This window comes from Megalobrama amblycephala, linkage group LG24 (assembly GCF_018812025.1).
Source record: "Megalobrama amblycephala isolate DHTTF-2021 linkage group LG24, ASM1881202v1, whole genome shotgun sequence".
Lineage (NCBI taxonomy): Eukaryota > Metazoa > Chordata > Actinopteri > Cypriniformes > Xenocyprididae > Megalobrama > Megalobrama amblycephala.
In genome coordinates, this window is record NC_063067.1 from 27,269,905 (window position 1) to 27,290,581 (window position 20,677).

At 37.0% G+C, this 20,677-nt stretch overlaps 1 protein-coding gene across 1 annotated transcript; it reads left to right on the plus strand.

Annotated features, from left to right (window-relative positions):
- Window positions 1-1,136: 1,136 nt before the first annotated feature.
- Window positions 1,137-4,611, plus strand: phlda3 (pleckstrin homology-like domain, family A, member 3). Its single transcript, XM_048178856.1, has 2 exons — window positions 1,137-1,892; window positions 3,766-4,611. Exon 1 carries the CDS (start codon window positions 1,507-1,509, stop codon window positions 1,888-1,890), a length of 384 nt encoding a protein of 127 aa, XP_048034813.1. The 5' UTR covers window positions 1,137-1,506; the 3' UTR covers window positions 1,891-1,892; window positions 3,766-4,611.
- Window positions 4,612-20,677: the final 16,066 nt, after the last annotated feature.

Consider the following 20,677-nt stretch of genomic DNA (forward strand, 5'->3'; position numbering starts at 1 on the left):
TCAGTTAATATATATGTGTGTGTATTGGCACGATTGTTCAATTAATTAGCCAATTTCGTTCATCATTATAAGTAGTAATAGGCTGAATTGAAAATAGGTAGCCTAATTCTAATACACGCAATGACTATTCATCATTACATTTTTATATTTATGTAGCCTACACAATAATATTCTTTTACACTGTAATCCTTTTGTTTTTAATATTTGGCATGTTTGTGTGATGCGCATCCCTATGTGTAATAAGCAAAGTCAACGCGCACTGTGGACGCGCCCAGAGGCGCAGTTTCTACCAACGCGCTCTAACAAAAATATTGCGCCATTGACTTTAGACTTTAGACCAGGTTTGAGTTGGTCTATGGCGCAGTCTATTTTCAGCTCCTTAAAATAGCAATGCGCCGGCAATGCGCCTGAACACACCTCTTTTTTAGACCAGCACGCCCATGGGCGCACTAACTGGCGCAAATGCATTTACTAATTTAAGGACGTGGCGCTGAACGGGAAAACGCGAACGGCGCCGGACGCAAACTAGCAAACACGCTTGCGCTGCGCCTTGCGTCGCATTGCGCCGGGTGTATTATAGGGCCCTTTGCGTTTAGATCGTTAAAATAGGGCCCTTTAAGTTAATCCGTAAACATTAATTAACGTATGAAGTACATGAATGAAGAAAAAAAATAATAATAATGAACTAGTATTATAGTAAAAATGAATCAACTCATTATGCTCAAAATGGGTTGTTTTTAACTGAGTGTTTAGAATTTTAAAAAGAAAGATTATTTTTTTCGTCCTATACAGAGACAATTAAAATTTGTAATCAAAGTCCTATTGCCAATTATGCGTTCTAAAAGATCTTAGTTTTAATTTTGTATTGTATTGGGATCATATAAGGAAATTACCATTAGAATCCTAAATTATGACACAATTAGGAATCCCTTAAAATGTGTTTTGACTGAGTCAGACATGAACTAGGCTATCTCATCAAAGTTATTCACTAGAATAAAAGAAAGGCCCTGCACCAAAAAGTCATCTGATGTCAAGATGTCAGGACATGAATGGACGTACAAGCTAATGTTTATCAGGCAGCAGCATTCCAGAGCGCAGTTAAAGTAGGACTAATCCCCGTGACGTCACGACGGGGTGGGGGGGAAGAGTCCTTCAGAAACACGAGAAGAGTCGCTTTCAGAGGAGCAAGTACCAACATGCCCAGATTACGGGACTTCCGAGTAGATTGTAACAATAGCTATATAAAAGTCGGAAATTGATCTTTAGCCACAGAGCTGTCTGGCGGCAATGCAGCGACGACGCGTTATCATCAAGAACGGGCTCTTTAGTGGAATTTCAGCAGAAACGTTTAAAGTTGATAGAAACGAATAAATGAAGGCGTTTTATACTATATGGGCGCACAGCGGTTACGCGCGTTTGCGTGCAATGTTCGGTCGAAAACATCAGTGAACGCTTCGTCGATTCCGATTAACGTATGTTTTTGTTTCACACCAACCTTCATTCAGAATGAACCAGTGTAAAGTCATGAAGGACGGTTATCTGGAGAAGAGGAGTAATGGACTTCTGCAGCTGTGGAAGAAGAAGCGTTGCGTTCTGTCAGAGGACGGACTCCGGCTGTACGACTGTAAAGGCGAGAGCAGCAAAGAGATGCGCTTCGAGCAGATGACCACGCTGGACTGTGTGGAGTATAAACGGGGTCTGGTGTACTTCACCATTGTGATGAACGGCGGGAAAGAGATTGACTTCAGGTGCCAGCAGGAGGGAACGGCGTGGAACGCGGAGATCGCGCTCGCGCTGGTGCGCTTCAAAAACCGCGTCGCCGTTCAGACCGGCAGGAACAGACATTTGTCACATCTGGGCAGCTGCGGGGAGGGAGACGTCGAGCTTTGAGGGTAAAGACAACTCATTTAACATTTATTCTGGAAGGGCTGGTTGTGTGTCCTATAGTATGGAGTAGCGTTCGCGTGTGTTCAGGAATCAATTATCCACAATAACATCTGCTTTTCATTTACTGGAGTGAGCTTTATGAAAGACCGCTCTGTCCGCTCTGACACGCGTTTGCGTTCACATCTTTTGGAAAATCACTACTAAATAGGCTATTCTTTTGCAGTTTTGAAGCTTTAACGGAGGGTTTTCATGAAATAGCTGAGGATCCGGGAGCATTTCCAATTGCTTGTTGGAATTTCGATTATAAATTGAAACCAAATCTAAAGTATCCCATTGGGTACATATCACATAGTAAAAGCTGTATCTTTTAGAACGCATAGCTCCCAATAGAACCATTATCTCCACTTGGAATGATGCTCCTGAGGAACATCAAAGAGAACATTTTAAAACTCCAATGATTGTCCTGTTACTAAGTCATTAATCAATTCATCATTAATCAATTCATCAGCAATTGGGTTGTTTTAACCCAGCGGTAGGGTTAAATGTTTGCCCAACCTGCTGGGTAGTTTTATTTAACTCAACTATTGTTTAAAAATGACTGTATTGCTTAATTAAAATTAACCCAAAGTATGTTGGAAATGAACATTTATTAATGTTCAATGAATAATTATTAAACAATAAACATTTATTAAATTGCTTATTAATAAATTTATATTAATAAACTATTAAACTATTACATTTATATTAATAAAATATTAAAGCTTATTAATAAACATTCACCTTTTGTCTATTATTGTTGCCTCTAATTGCATCTGGTTTTTAATTTCCCAACTATTTTGGGTTCATTTTAAGCTAGCCATATAGCAATTTTTAAACAATGGTTGGTTTAAATAAAACTACCCAGCAGGTTGGGCAAACATTTAACCCAACTGCTGGGTTAAAACAACCCAATCGCTGGGTTTGTCCATTTTCAACCCAACTTGGGTTGTTTTTAACCCAGCATTTTTTAGAGTGAGAAGCACACTATTCATAAATAGTTATAAAATCCTTTTGGATTTATACATTATTCAATAGGATGTTTTAAAATTCTTATTTGATCCCATTAGAATCTTTTACATTTGGTTCCGCATTTTAATAAAAAAATCCACTTTTTTTTCATTATAAAGGCATTCACTCTAAAAAATGCTGGGTTAAAAACAACCCAGCAGTTGGGTTAAATGTTTGCCCAACGTGCTGGGCAGTTTTATTAAGCTCAACTATTGTTTAAAAATGACTATATGGCTGGCTTAAAATGAACCCAAGGTTGGAAATCAGACACATAATTACTAGAGGCAACAATAATAATCAAAAGGTGAACATTTATTAATAAGCACTTTAATAAATGTTTATTGTTTAATTATTATTCATTAAACTTATTAATACATGTTTATTTATCAAACATATTAATAAATGTTAATTTCCAACATACTTTCGGTTCATTTTAAGCAAGCAATACAGTCATTTTTAAACAATAGTTAAATAAAACTAACCAGCAGGTTGAGCAAACATTTAACCCAAACGCTGGGTTAAAATAACCCAATTGCTGGGTTTGTCCATTTTCAACCCAACCTGGGTTGTTTGAGTGTTCCTGCTTGACTAGTCCCCATTCATAAAGCAGACGCAGCTGAATAAAGCTGAATGAAACATGGAAATCAGACCAGCTAGAAAAAGAACTGTAAATTAAATAGCATTCAAACATTAGAAATCCACAAAATGAGGCTTGTGAGAATTTGATTTTATGCAATGTCCAACATTTGTGCATGAAAAAAATAAAGTAAATAAAATACATGATATGAATGAAAAGTGATTTACTGAATCCCTCTGTACTTCTTCCCACAGTTCACTGCTCACTAATGCAGTGTGAATATTGTATCACCCAGATTTCTCAGCCCAAACACAGCACTGGATCCAAAAGAGAGAGAGAAAAGAAAATGAAGGCCCAGTGTTAAGGAAACACCGGATGAAAGGCTTACTCTCCTAACTTGGAGAACTTGAAAACTCATATATCTTTTCTTTTGTACTTCTACCATTTTTCATAGTGACACCGTTTGGCGTACACACCGACACCGTGGATGGATTTGTACATGTCGGTGTTACGCCATAGATGTTTTGTACAGTTTTAATGCACTTTTATTGCATAAGTCAACCCAATGAACTGCTCTTCACCACAATTCAAGGCTAATTTCACTCCTCACAACGCCAGAGTGGATTTTGGTATCGATTTTACACTTTTAAGAGACATTTTTACCTCACTTGAAATGGAGGACTCACGCTCAGTATTATAACTGAAAGCTGCTTTAAGAGACATTAACCATAGATGAAGTATGACTCACAGCTGCACTCTTTAACATTTCATAAGTATTTGAACAAACAATCTGGATTCGTTCCCTTGTAAAGGTTCTTCAATCGCACGGAAAGCACAGCAGATTGCTGTTCCTTGGAATGTATCCTGACTGCATGGAAAATTTGATGGATGTGTTTTTATTTTGGTATCCGTTGGGCAATGCTGTTATTACTGCAATTTTCTCTGCATTCTGCCTGAGCGGTTGCCAAAGCTAAAAACTAGTCATCTCTGTGATGGTTAAAAAAGATTAAACAGGAAATGTGTTTGGTTTTTTCTCTCACAAATCTCATTATGTCATTAGGTACACATTGTCCAAATAAATAAATGATGATTTTGTGGCATTGTGTCAACTTAATTACTTTGTAGAGGCCCAGAGCAACAGCAGGGTGTTTATCGCTAATTAGCAGCAGTATTGTAGGCGAGTCTCAGTCTCTGAACCTCTGCGGCACATGCCCGGACAATGGCCTCACTGACTAATAATGTCCCGCCTTGCCTGCTTTCCTCAGTTTCACTGCGAGGCCATCAAAGAAGTTGTCAAACAGGGCTTTTTCGTCAGGATGAATATGTTTTGCTGTTGCACAGGAACCTCAGGAAGTGCTGTACTCCTGCATTAACAGATGAGGTGTGAAGGGAAGTGTAGTATTAATCTCAAACATGCCACAACCAGTTTGTTATCATAGCATAATAAATGCCTAAATGAAACAACAGACTATGAAAGATCTGTTCAAACATCTGATGATCAGACATGGAAAGGTCAGTTCATGTCAGACAGAAATCTTCTCATATGGTTCTTTACTGACCAATAATGACTTGCAGGGAAAAAAAACAATGCTAAATTCAAACAACAATATGCAACTAACCATATAGTTATAATGGTTATAGGTTAATTCTAAAGTACTGTAAACAACACAGAGAACTGATATATGACTTCACATGCACATCACCTCATATACAACATAAGGTTTGACTAAAGTATAAAGAGTCAAGGGTCCAACATGTTTATATTTATGTTGTTTCTACGCAATTGTTGTGACTGTTATAATGCTATTATTAAGACCATGAGTCACATCGCTGTTAAAAAGATGTACAACATAGACAAATCATGTTTATTTTCATATTAAACATAGCAACGGATACTATCAACTAATTTAGGGGTGATTATGACAAATGATATTAAATTATATTAAAAATTACATTAAATATATAATTTTTATTTAAATATGAATTTATTCATATGAATATTTTATGCACATGCATATTAACTTAAAGTTTTACATTTTATTTAAATGTAATTGTAATTATATATTTTATAATTACATATATTTCATATACACTGTCAGAACTAATACTTATATTCAGCAAAGATGTGAAAATCCTTTTTATCAAAGAAGCATGAAAAAAATATTAAAAACTTTCCACAAAAATATTAAGTAGCTTGACTATATATATATTAGAATATTACTTAAAATTAGAATATTACTTAAGACCAATACAAAGAAAGGATTTTTAGAAATCTTGGCCAACTGAAAAGTATGAACATGAAAAGTATGAGCATGTACAGCACTCACTTAGTTGGGGCTCCTTTTGCCTGAATTACTGCAGCAATGCGGCGTGGCATGGAGTCGATCAGTCTGTGGCACTGTTCAGGTGTTATGAGAGCCCAGGTTGCTCTCATAGTGGCCTTCAGCTCTTCTGCATTGTTGGGTCTGGCAAATCGCATCTTCACCTCTTCACAATACCCAATAGATTTTCTATGGGGTTAAGGTCAGGTGAGTTTGCTGGCCAATTAAGAACAGGGATACCATGGTCCTTAAACCAGGTACTGGTAGCTTTGGCACCGTGTGCAGGTGCCAAGTCCTGTTGGAAAATGAAATTTGCATCTCCATAAAGTTGGTCAGCAGCAGGAAGCATGAAGTGCTCTAAAACTTCCTGGCATACGGCTGCGTTGACCTTGGAACCTCAGAAAACACAGTGGACCAACACCAGCAGATGACATGGCACCCCAAACCATCACTGACTGTGGAAACTTTACACTGGACCTTCAAGCAACGTGGATTGTGTGCCTCTCCTCCTTCCTCCAGACTCTGGGACACTGATTTCCAAAGGAAATGCAAAAATTACTTTCATCAGAGAACATAACTTTGGACCACTCAGCAGCAGCAGTCCAGTCCTTTTTGTCTTTAGCCCAGGCGAGACGCTTCTGACGCTGTCTGTTGTTCAAGAGTGGCTTGACACAAGGAATGCGACAGCTGAAACCCATGTTCTTGCATACGTCTGTGCGTAGTGGTTCTTGAAGCACTGACTCCAGCTGCAGTCCACTCTTTGTGAATCTCCCCCACATTTTTGAATGGGTTTTGTTTCACAATCCTCTCCAGGGTGCGGTTATCCCTATTGCTTGTACACTTTTTTTCTACCACATCTTTTCCTTCCCTTCACCTCCTTATTAATGTGCTTGGACACAGAGCTCTGTGAACAGCCAGCCTCTTTTGCAATGAACTTTTGTGTCTTGCCCTCCTTGTGCAAGGTGTCAATGGTCGTCTTTTGGACAACTGTCAAGTCAGCAGTCTTCCCCATGATTGTGTAGCCTACAGAACTAGACTGAGAGACCATTTAAAAGCTTTTGCAGGTGTTATATGAGTTAATTAGCTGATTAGAGTGTGGACAACCAGGTGTCTTCAATATTGAACCTTTTCACAATATTCTAATTTTCTGAGATACTGGATTTGGGATTTTCCTTAGTTGTCAGTTATAATCATCAAAATTAAAAGAAATAAACATTTGAAATATATCAGTCTGTGTGTAATGAATGAATATAATATACAAGTTTCACTTTCTGAATGGAATTAGTGAAATAAATCAACTTTTTGATGATATTCTAATTATATGACCAAGCACCTCTATATATATACACACACACACACACACACATATTAGTGCTGTCAAGATTGATTAATCACATCATGTATGTGTATTTGTGTTGTTACAATACTGGAATTTCCAACTTAGATATGATACCTTGAAAAATATTGATATTCAATACCATTTTCGTTACCACGGGGGAAAAAAATTATTTTTCAGGCTGGATCAAGTTAATGCGCATGAGCAGATCTAAATGCACGTCTCTTGTGTCTCATTTCGGAGGCGCTCATCTGACTTTTTCTATAGGAACCAGTGCTTCTAACAGCCGCCTGCAGTGACACAATGACTTTACCAATCAGCGATTAGGCTCTTATTTTTGAAGGCGGGACTTATTCCGCCATATTCGTGCGTTGCACTGTCTCCCATTCAAAACAGTACAAGTGACACGTCTTGCTATAGTCTTTGCAATAGTGTAATGCAGCATGTGTTTTTTCTCAAATACTTACATTCCAAAACTGACTGTATTTACCTGAATACTTGGCAAGGCAAGCATTTTGACATAATTTTGTATGTATTTGACTGTTTAAATGCAATAAGCCATGAAAAACAACTCAATTTGGTACTCGCACGCTGTTTGAGAGGCACCTTTATGTGCATGCGCCACTTACATAGATCGTGCTTTTGGTCTGAGTGCGAAACCTGCGGGAATTGACTAAAATTCTAAAGCAATATAAGCATTATTCAATCGGATCGAATGAGATGAGTGAGTGAAAGGAAGCAGGTGTGTGTCAGTTCACTGTCGGAGAGAAAAGAGAGTGTGAACGTGCAGCTAGTATCGGTGTATCGATACTATAGAAAGGAGTGTTGGAACAGTTTCAGATATTTCAGATATTATACCTATCGAAATATCTATATTTTTTACAACATTAGTATACATACACTGCCTCCACTGTTCGTTTTGCTTTTTTTTTATAGAAATAAAAATCATTTAATTCCGTTGGATAACGGTCACTTCAGTTGTAAACTGCTGTAAACGTCTGCTCTGCTCATCCAGCAAAACGCGTGCACCCTGATGCGCACAAATTAGCACATACAATAGTCTGTCTCCCAATATTAAACCCATCTTGGACTGGGCTGTGTAGTTGTAACCACCTCTTAGTTCTGGTCTCTGTTTTGGTCTCTGTTTGCACTCTGAATATTGAGAGAGTATGGTTGCACTTATTGTCAACACTTCAAACTCGTTGTTGTGCTCCTCAAACCATTCCTGAACCATTTTTGCTTTGTGGCAGGATGCATTATCCTGCTGAAAGAGGCCACAGCCACCAGGGAATACAGTTTCCATGAAAGGGTTTACATGGTCTGCAACAATGCTTAGGAAGGTGGTACGTGTCAAAGTAACATGGATGGCAGAACCCAAGGTTTCCCAGCAGAACATTGCCCAAAGCATCACACTGTCTCTGCCAGCTTGCCATCTTCCCATAGTGCATCCCATAGCCATCCACGTGATGTAAAAGAAAACATGATTCATCAGACCAGGCCACCTTCTTCAATTGCTCCGTAGTCCAGTTCTGATGCTCACGTCCTCACTGTTGAAGCTTTCGGCGGTGGACAGGGGTCAGCATGGGCACCCTAACTGGTCTGCGGCTATGCAGCCCCATACGCAACAAACTGTGATGCACTGTGTATTCTGACTCCTTTCTATCAGAACCAGCATTAACTTCTTGAGCAATTTGAGCCAGGCACGTGCACACATAGACAAAAAAGGGGCTTGAGCACCTGCCCTTTTTCTTCCTCGAGAGAAAGTGCCCTTTTTTCTGGGGTGCTTTTTTTTTTCTTTTTTTTTTTTTTTTTTAATAAATGAATATATATTCCTGTTTGCGCACAGCTTCCCTGTCAAACAAATATATTGTTCAGATGCCCTCACTCCGCAACCATTCATGCCCGCCCGCGCGCGCCCCGCCCCACCTCGTGTTTGCTGCTGGCTGAAAACTTGTGACAACTATTCCCGCGAAAATGCAACTGCTGTCTGGCGATGAGAAGCGAAAAAGAAAAAAGCCCTAGATGGACGCATCTCGTGCATTTCTTTCAGGTAGGCTAGCCTATGTTCACAAACCTGAAAGTTTTGGCTATTTAAGGGTTATTTATACATTTAACGCTGCATTAATAGTTTGACCACCATCGACACATCTGCCTGATTTGATACTAATGAAATTTATGTCATATTATAATTTAAGTTATTTTATTGTGCTATGCAATGCGTTTTGAACCATGGTAAAGATATCGGTTGGGCTGTCAATACCAGAAGAGGAGCATTCCATGGACGCACATCCATGAACCACATTATTAGACAGTTTTCTAAGGATGCAGGGTTCAATAAAACTATTTAAAAATCATGATAATACAGCATTAGCTACATAATGCTATTCTTAAATCTACGCTTACACAGGATAATACATCAATAAAAGTTTAAACCCTCGCTCTGTCTTTGCATGTTTGATGTCCACATATTCTTGTTGACGAAATTACAGTCGCTGTAGCATTTCTATCAGGAAGAAGTGGCCGAATATTATTATTTTACTAAAAATATATTTTTAATCATGGTGGTTGACTTTGATCGTGGATTTGATCGTGCTGTGCTGTCTAACAACAAAAATCAGCAGGCTTTTGGCGCCCTCTGCAGGCATTTTTTTTACAATATATAATGCATTAAGCATTAACAGTTCAAGGAAAAAAATCTTGATGTGTTTAAATATGCAGATTAGCTTGTTTTGTTTCATTTAGAAGAAATCTACAGATGCAAACAGATGGAGGGTAGTAGGCTCAAAACAAACTCCATCTAAATGTGTTGAGTTAGGGTTAAGTTTTCTTTCCATTAGAGTAAAAGACATGGAAGCAAAAATGGACCACAATCTTAAAATTGTCCACTTCATGAAAGAAGTATTCCAATAACACCAAAAAAATTAAAACGATTTATTGATTTGTGCAAAATAAATTATTAGTGAAACTATGTCCTTCTCCTTGGTGCAGTCATTTATTCAAAATATATAGCTACTTGCTAGTTGCTGTTGCCTGCTCTTCTGATAAACCTAGTGAATACTAAAGAAGACCATGGTCTCTGTGTGAACTGATTATTTTGTAGAAATCTGTGGAGTATAAAACAATTCCGTGAGTGTGAAGGAATTAAAATAAATTGGTAAGGAAATTCAGAGTTGTCTTAATATATTTAAGGGTTCATTATTTTTTAAATAAATAATTATGAGAAGTGCCCTTTTTTCCACTTGTGCCCCTGCCCCCCAAAATGTCTGTGAACGTCCCTGATTTGAGCTACAGTATTTCAGTCAGTATTTGTCATCATATATTTGAAACCCTGATCTGCATGTTTCAGCGTTTCATGACACAAATCAACAAATTGTGAAGTGAAGTGAAAACAAAAAAGTGAAGTGAACTACTGATGTTCCCTACTGAGTGTGTAGGGAGCATTAAGGCAGGAACACACCAAGCCGACGCCGACGAACTAGTGACGACGAAAGCAGACTGCGGGGTTGGCTCACGTCAGCAGCGTCTGTTTCCAAAGTTGCCCTGACACACCAAACCGACACTCGACAGCCGACGGCTATGGAGTCAAATTAATGCCTTAAAGTTTTGCACAAAAATAAAGTTTTGCAAAACAAAAAAAAGAATTGAGCAATAAAAAAATGTTTTGCAAACAAAAATAAAGAATTGCAAAGGAAAAATAAAGTATTGAGCAGAAAAAAATAAGTTTTGCAAGCAAAAATAATAAATTGCAAAATTAAATAACGTAGTGCAAAAATAAAAATATAATCAATTACAAAAATCAATGACAGCTGTAATCCTATTTTATCTTTGCCACATATTTTTCATGCTCAAACCTACTAAATCATTTGCAACGCTCATTTTATTCTGCGTTTCAGTCAAGCGTGCGCTCACGATACCGGCTTTCGTTTGCGCTGCACTGTTCTGTGCGGTTCTCTTTATGGCACTGGTTTGACGTGGGGGTGGAGTCAAGAAACGGGGGCACGCCCCCGCGAAACACGTCATCGGCAGGAGACGCAGATCGCAACAGAACAGATCAAGCATAGAGACAGAGCGCATTTATTATAATCTGAAAACCATGCCCACCGGGGGAAAAACAATCCAACCGTCTCCATTGACTTTGTAATGCATGAGGCTGCCTCCTTGTCTTTTCTGACTCATTACAAAAAAACAGAACAATGCCTAAAAGCTGCTGTGTGACAAGGTGTACAGCTAACAAGCTAAAAAACCCAGAAATAAGTTTTTATAAGCTGTCGACCCCAAAAAACGAATGTTTAAGGACACAAAAGTGGATACAGGCAGTGAGACAGAGCACAACAGGTCATATTACTATAAGAAATGCATTGGAGGGGGTCGTAATTGGCGACAACATATGCTAAACAAACCAACAAAAACAAACCATTCATTATTTTTAACCATGTCAAAGAATTATTTCACCTGTCGCTGATTACGTTCCCCTCCAATGCATTTCGCGGGGGCGTGCCCCCGTTTCTTGACTCCACCCCCACGTCAAACCAGTGCCATAAAGAGATCCGCACAGAAAAGTGCAGCGCAAAGGAAAACCAGTATCGTGAGCGCACGCTTGACTGAAACGCAGAATAAAATGAGCGTTGCAAATGATTTAGTAGGTTTGAGCATGAAAAATATGTGGCAAAGATAAAATAGGATTACAGCTGTCATTGATTTTTGTAATTGATTATATTTTTATTTTTGCACTACGTTATTTAATTTTGCAATTTATTATTTTTGCTTGCAAAACTTATTTTTTTCTGCTCAATACTTTATTTTTCCTTTGCAATTCTTTATTTTTGTTTGCAAAACATTTTTTTATTGCTCAATTCTTTTTTGTGTTTTGCAAAACTTTATTTTTGTGCAAAACTTTAAGGCATTAATTTGACTCCATAGACGGCCAAGTAGCACGTCCGTTCTGCGCCTGCGTAAGATGAAATGCCTTTCCGTACCAGCAGGTGGCAGTAGCTGAACAGCCAATCAGAATGATCAGATGGCCCGACGAGCTGACGAGCTCCGACGCCGATTCAACATGAAAAGCCGACGAAGACCAACTTCAGCCGACGACGCGGAACATACTGAGAAAACTTTGTCGGCGAACAAAAACTGCCCGACGCCCGACCGTTGGTTTTCCTGCCTTATAAACACTGTGTCACCCTGTGGGGTCGCAGCACAGCTCCTGCCATAATTTACACTTTCCAGTGTAGCTGTGTTCTCGTCTCCAGGCCGTTTAGTGCCCTGGGCTGTGCCTGTGGTGTTGCAATAATAGGCAGATTGTGTGTGTGGAAAACCCCAGAGCCGGAGCTACTGAAGAGGCTCTGTTAAAAAAAGCCACAGTCTTGAGATGACTCAGCAGTCTGGCAGCAAAACCTTAACAAGAGCCTCCTTACAGCCTGCTGGACCTCGCCACATGTGTGCAATGTGTTGTGTACAGCAGTTTCAGAATAAAGTCCTCTTTGAGTATGTGTGTGTGTGTATGGTGTTAAACTGTAATTAGACCAAAATATAGGCTACTAATAGTTCTGTGGAGGTTGCTAAGCTTTAATTTGCTCTGTGGCAAGTAGATAAGAGCCATAAATGAGCATCTGTGTAGTTATTTATTTACTCTAAATATATTATGTCACAATGGAGATCAAAGCAAATGTACAGCAGTAGGTAAGTTTGCCTCATTTGACTAGTGTAGAGTGTCACAAACACTAACAGACACACAGTCTCTCCCAGTTATATAACGCTTAAGTCTGCATCTGGACATGTTGTGGCATCTTTTCCCAAAGGTGTGTCTCTGCGGTTTAAATGGGGTTAGAGGCGGCTCAAGGTGGCAGTCAGATTGCATGGATATGGATTCACGCTCATAAACACACACAGATCATGAGGGAAGTGACCTGCAGTAATGGAGCATCACACGTGTGTCGATGTGAAGCGTGTTCAACAGCTGAGCTCTGATAATAAACACTGTGTGAAGGACGCTCATATGTGCACATGCGCCTACTAAGAAATGCTTTGAGTTAGTAGAGAATTAGTTTGGTTTTCAGGAAGTAACTGAGGGGACATTTACACGACACTATTTTAATTAAAAACCGGAACATTTTTCATGCATTTTGGCCATTCATTTACATGACAACAGCGTTTTGGGGGCCTGAAAACACAAACCTTTGAAATCGGGTTTCAAAATGCAAGTTTTTGAAAACGATACCGTCTCCGTGTAACTACAAAACCGTGAATTTGTGAAAACGGTGACATATAGGTATAGGTATAGGATATAGGTGCATAGTTTTTTTACAAAGTGACATCGCCATCTACTGGCCTGGCATGAACAATCCAGCGTTTTTAATTGTTTTCGTGGATCCGTATGAACGGGGATTGATTTGACAATGTTGTTGCCTGTACACGGAAAACGCAAAGGAAAAACTTGTTTTTAGTACACTGTTGTCATGTAAATATACCCTGAGTCCTGGAAATAAAATTCAAAAACAAAATTTTCATGTTCTAACCAGTATTATTATGGTTAACTAAAATTAAAACTATTAAAAACATTTATGTTCACTGAAATAAAATAAAATAAAATAAAATAAAATAAAATAGAAATATTATTTGAAAATCGTAAACTAAAAGAGAATTAGAAATGTTGCCTTGGTAATAAAGTGAAAAAAGTTTATGTTGAGGCACATAATTATTAAATAGAAATAAATAAAAATGAAACTAAAGCTGAAATAAAATAAATTAAAAGTAAATAGCAATATTCTAAAAATGCACATAATGAAATTACAAAAACAAATGAAACTAAAATTGAATTAACATGAAAATGAAAAAAATATAAAAAAAATTCAAAATATTAATAAAACTAAACTAATATTATGTTTGTTATAATTTTTAAATGAAATTTTTCAAATTATTTGTTAAAAATGGACATTGATTCGATCATTATTATGACCAAATATTTAAAGCCAAAATTAATTTATTGGTTGAATTTAAAAAGTACTTTAAAGGGATGGTCCAAAAATGAAAAATTATTTTTTTCACCCTAATGTCCTTCCAAACCATGTGGGACTTTCTTTTTTTCTCTTCTTCTTCTTCTTTTTTTCTTTTTTCTGTGGAACATAAAATAAAATATTTTGAGACATTTTTTTCCATACAATAAAAGTCAGAGGTAACCAAAGCTGCACTATAGAACCTGATTATTCGGCTGTAAAGAAAACAAAGATTATTGGAATAGGCCTACCATTTCAGTCTTTCCACTTCAAAATTTCATGTTTAATTCAATGTGTTACTTGCCATTTCTTTGTAATCATTTGTGAAATTTACTAGCAATTTCTGAGTGAAAATTGTTTCTACACCAATTTTTCTTTCAATGTGTTTGAGTACCAACATTCTTCAAAATATCTTTTGTGTTTCACTGATGAAAAAGTCTTCCAGCTTTGGTATGACATGAGGATGTGTATGATGACAAAAATTGAATTTTGGGGTGAACTATCTCTTTAAAAGTAATGAAAACACAAATGAATAGAAACGTAAAGTTAATATGATATTTGTTTTCTCTTGACTGCAGTTGTCTGTCTCACATTCCAGAAGCTTCTGTGCGTCACTGACAGAGGCATGTGAGCAGCAGAGAGACAGTGTGTGTAAACTGTGTTAAAATAGCATACGAGTGAGAGGCTGATGAATTCAACACTGCTGCTCTGCCCTGAAGCTCTGGGTCAATAAAGTGTGATTCCCCCAGGAAACTAAAGCTGCACTCGAGTTTTAACAGCCATATTAGTCTATTGGTCCTCACAGTGTCCACTCAAAAGGGAATGTCTCAGGTTACATACAGTGTGTATCCCGGTTCCATGAGAGGAAACGAGATGCTGCATCATTTTGCCAAACTTCATGCAATACCTGAAAAAATATATATATATATATATATATATATATATATATATATATATATAGAGAGAGAGAGAGAGTGCCCTCCACAATTATTGGCACTCTTAGTAATTATGAGCAAAAGCAGCTGTGAAAATAAATCTGCATTGTTTATCCTTTTGATCTTTCATTCAAAAAAATTCACAAAATTATAACCTTTCATTTAAGGAAAATAATTGAAAGTGGGGGGAAACTTACATTATGAAATAAATGTTTTTCTTCAAAACACGTTGGCCACAATTATTGGCACCCTTTTATTCAAAACTGTTTTGCAACCGTCCTTTTGCCAAGATAACAGCTCTGAGTCTTCTTCTATAATGCCTGATGAGTTTGGAGAACACCTGACAAGAGATCAGAGGATCATTCCTTCTTGCAGAATCTCTCCAGAACCTTCAGATTCCCAGCTCCATGCTGGTGCTTCTTCTCTTCAGTTCACTCCACTCATTTTCTTTAGGGTTCAGGTCAGGAGGACTGAGATGGCCATGGCAGAAGCTTCATTTTGTGCTCAGTGACCCATTTTTGTATTGGATTTGATGTTTGTTTTGGATCATTGTCCCGATGGAAGATCCAACCACAGCCCATTATTGGATTTCTAGCAGAAGCGGTCAGGTTTTGATTTTTTATCTGTTGGTATTTGATAGAATCCATGATACCATGTATCTGAACAAGATGTCCAGGACCTCCAGCAGAAAAATAGGCTCACAGCATTAAAGATCCAGTGGCATATTTAACCGTGGGCATGGGGTACTTTTTATCCATGTGTGCACCAAACCCATCTGGTGGGTTTGCTGCCAAAAATGCTCTTTTTTTAGTTTCATCTGACCATAGAAGCCAGTCCCGTTTGAAGTTCCTGTCTTGTCTGACAACTGAATATGCTGGAGATTGTTTCTGGATGAGAGCAGAGGATTTTTCTTTGAAACCCTCCCGAACAATCTTGTGGGGATGTAGGTGCTGGTTTAATCATTTGTTTTTAGGCTTTTCTGAGACTCAAGACTCAACTAATCTCTGCAATTCTCCAGCTGTGATCCTTGGAGAGTCTTTGTCCACTCAAACTTTCCTCCTCACTTTACATTAGGACAATTTAGACACACGTCCTCTTCCAGGCAGATTTGTAACATGTTTAGTTGATTGGAACTTCTTAATTATTGCCAATTTCATGTTCATGATCACCCTGGTGTGCTAAAAAAAATGTTAGTATGAATGGGAATATACTTCAGAGATATTTTACTCATACAGAATTTTCTATTTTGTGAAGCCCAATAATCTTGTGGCTGCAACGTGTATTGGAGAAAAACATTATATTTCATAATGTGAGTTTCCCCCTCACTGTGATCAACTGATTACGGGAATTCCTGTCAATAAAAGGTTAGAATTTTGTGAATTTTTTTGAATGAAAGATCAAAAGGATAAACAATGCAGATTTATTTTCACATCCACCTTTGCTCATATTTACTAAGGGTGCCAATAATTGTGGAGGGCACTGTGTATATATATATATATATATATATATATATATATATATATATATATGTGTGTGTGTGTGTGTGTGTGTGTTTTTTTGTTTTTTTTTTTTTTTTTTTTACATGTGTTTACCACCCTTTAAATATTTATTATATTATTTAGTTATATTGTCAGGGTTTCCCAAACAAGGATTGTGAACCATGAACATGCAATTGTGTTGGTAAATTATTGAAATATTAACTTAAAATCTGAGGGGTAAATATTTTAAGTCAAGGGAGGTTGGTGTGACAGAAGAGTTTGGGAACTGCTGAGTTACATGATAAAATTGAACAAAATCTCCAGCAGAGGGCAGACTGACTCAAACATCATGAAGACTGATTATTATTCTGAAGAATATAATATAATATAATATAATATAATATAATATAATATAATATAATATAATATAATATAATATAATATAATATAAAGCAGTTTTATCAGTTCTGTTGATGAAACTCCTGATTATCCAGAAGTGAAAGTGATTCCTTCATCCTCAAGCAAAACTATTTTATTACTATATTATTTGTTTTTTAATATTATTATTATTATTATTATTATTATTACAGCTTTTTAAATACAATTAAGTGGTCTTTTTTTTTTTCTTTTACAAGGGAAGACCTGCCATTGTAACCTATAGTGCACTGCAAACTATCCACATGACACAGGTTACCGTTAACGATTGTGTTTTGTTTAAAGAAAAGCACAGAATGGTGCAGAATATATTTGCTTCAGTCATTCTCCCCATAAACGCAAGGCTCGGGGAAAGCCCAAAACATAACATACTCCATGCAAACTGGCCACAGGTGTCAACACAGGAGGAGTGAATGAAGAGTGTGGCTGCTGATGTATGATGCCAGCCTGGCTTTAGTCTAAATATATTTTCATAACACTGATCCTGTGTGATGGCAACATGATGGTCTGGTAATTTAAGGTCATGCAGGTCTAGTAAGGTCATGCTAACAAGTTGGATTCATAAAACCAACACTGATTGTGCTTCACACAAGACACTATGGGCAAAAACATTATTGTGTTTTTTGTTTAGTTTTTTCATTAAGTGTCCAATTTTGTAAACTATGCGTTTCATAATGTGTTGTTTCAAACTAGAGGAAAGAAAACATCTAAAGTACACAATTAAAGGGTTAGTTCACCCCCAAAAATGACATTTCTGTCATTAATTACTCACCCTCATGTCGTTCCAAACCCGTCAGACCTTCGTTCATCTTCAGAACACAAATTAAGATATTTTTGATGAAATCCGAGAGGAATAGGACTCGTCCATAAACAGAAATTTAACCACCACTTTCAAGGTCCAGAAAGTTACTAAAGACTGATTAAAACAGTCAACATGACTCCAGTGGTTCAACCTTAATGTTATGAATAGAGAATACTTTTTGTGCGCAAAAACAAAACAAAACAAAAATAACGACTTTATTCAGCAATATCTTCTCTTCTGTGTCATTCTCATATGCTGTTTACATCCAGCGCTTCCAGGTTCAGACTCAGTATTGGCCGACATTGGTCATGTGAGCAGCATGACGCATGTCTGCATTCTGACGAAGAACCTGGAAGTGCTGGATGTAAACAACATATGAGAATGACACAGAAGAGAAGATATTGTTGAATAAAGTCATTATTTTTGTTTTGTTTTTGCGCACAAAAAGTATTCTCGTCGCTTCGTAACATTAAGGTTGAACCTCTGTAGTCACATTGACTGTTTTACGATGTCTTTAATATCTTTCTGGACCTCGAAAGTGGAGGTTAAATTGCTGTCTATGGATGAGAATATTCCTCTCGGATTTCAAAAATATCTTAATTTGTGTTCTGAAGATGAACGGGTTTAGAACGACATGAGGGTGAGTAATTAATGACAGAATTTTATAAAATTAATTTTCACTTTATTTATATTCCTATACTCTGAAAGTTTTTTAAATCATGGTGTGATAAAAAGAGACATCCAAAACCCCTCTGTAAAAATCAACCTTTAAATCTAATATGTCTACAAAATGAAACAAGAATTTTAAACCCAGCTTCATCCAATGAGTTCAGTTCTGGAAGATGTATGCAAATGAGCGCATATTCAATTAGATAATGCCTCATTTGCATATTTAAACAACATTTCAGAAAACTTGGAAAAAAAAATGTTTGCAGTTCTTAATGTAATCAATCAACGGGGAATTATGGTTATACTGTTAAAAAATACATATTCACAATCATTGCATACATGAAATGAGACCATCATATCAGTGTTTTTCTAGGTCAGCATGAGTGGATGAGGGTTTGAGCGAGATGATTCAGCGCTGCAGGGGGATCTGTGAGAAGAGGAGAAAATTCAGAGAGGAATGTTGCCCTGCTGCTCAACAGGTGCTGGATTTAATATACACACACGTTTGTATGACTATCTTTGTGAGGACGTTCATTGATATAATGCAGTCCCGAGCTCCTTACTCTAACCATCACAACTAAGTGCCTAACTCTTATCCTAACCCTAACCTTAAAGGGTTAGTTTCAGCCAAAAATGAAAATAAGTGTCATTTATTACTCACCCTTATGCCGTTCCACACTCGTAAGACCTTCGTTAATCTTCGGAACACAAATTAAGATACTTTAGTTGAAATCCGATGGCTCAGTGAGGCCTCCAATAGCCAGCAATGACATTTCCTCTCTCAAGATCCATTAATGTACTAAAAACATATTTAAATCAGTTCATGTGAGTACAGTGGTTCTATATTAATATTATAAAGCGATGAGAATATTTTTGGTGCGCCAAAAAAACTAAATAACGACTTATCTAGTGATGGCCGATTTCAAAACACTGCTTCAGGAAGCTTCGTATCGTATCGAATCATGATTCAGATCGTGTGTCAAACCGCCAAACTGCTGAAATCACGCTCTGAACAGCTGATTCGACACGTTGATTCATAATGCTCTGAAGCTTCCTGAAGCAGTGTTTTGAAATCGGCCATCACTATTTAAGTTGTTATTTTGGGTTTTTTTGGTGCACAAAAAATATTCTTGTTGCTTTATAATATTAATATTTAACCACTATACTCACATGAACTGATTTAACCCTTTAAGACCAGATGGAGTGTTGGCAGCTCCCGTTTGCGTGTCTCTCTTTAAGAGCCAATAAAAATTGAATCCATATAGGTAGCACAAAAATTCTTTTTGCATACAAAACCAGAGACTTTAAATGTTCATATCAAATATGCTTCAAATCCAATATGCTTCTATTGCGTTGTTTTCACCTTCTAATGAGTCTGAGTAATATGCGTTTACAACAAAAATAGCACAGCCACTAACTAAATACAAATATGTATATTTCACATGCTCATAACTTCATGAAAAATGCACAGATCATAAAAAATGGCACATCAATATTTAAAGCAGATTCTCAAGATTAAAATGAATCCAAAATCAACATAATATATTGCGTTGATCACAAGATATTACTCACAGAATGATTTAACATACTTGGCTAAAAACATGTCTCTCATCTTTCAGGGATGAAGTGTGTATCCAAAGTTCCCGGACCCATCCATGTACGTTTTCCAACATGAAATAACACAAAATAGATATCATTTTAAAGCTTGGAATCTCATCTTTTTAATGCATCTAACCTTTTTGAAAAACTCCTAACATGCTGAGATTGCCTCTAAACCGGAACCGCCCGTTGGCGCCACCTGGCTGCGGAAAAAATGAACAACAATTTTTTAAACTATCCTTTACGCTATCACCACGGAATCTGAACCAGATGCAGCTCACATATAGGAGAGCATCACCAAAAAAGAATTTTTTTATCTGATCTTATTGCATTCCTGAGTTATTCCATGTCAAATAAAAAAAAAAGAAAAATTATAAAAAAAAAAAAAAATCTATATATATATATATATATATATATATATATATATTGTCTTTTATCAGCTGTTTCTCAGCAAGATAATGTCCAAATGTAATGTAATTTATATTTTTTATATATATATAAAAAGTGTTCTATCAAATGATACCTACCTTTTGACTCTCCTTGCTACAGTTTTGGAGTTATGAGTCTTTACTTTTGTGTGTGTCGCTCAGAAAAAAAAA

What these genes read in the sequence shown, in the direction of transcription:
- phlda3 (XM_048178856.1), top strand. Translation starts at nt 1,507, where the DNA reads ATGAACCAGTGTAAAGTCATGAAGGACGGTTATCTGGAGAAGAGGAGT.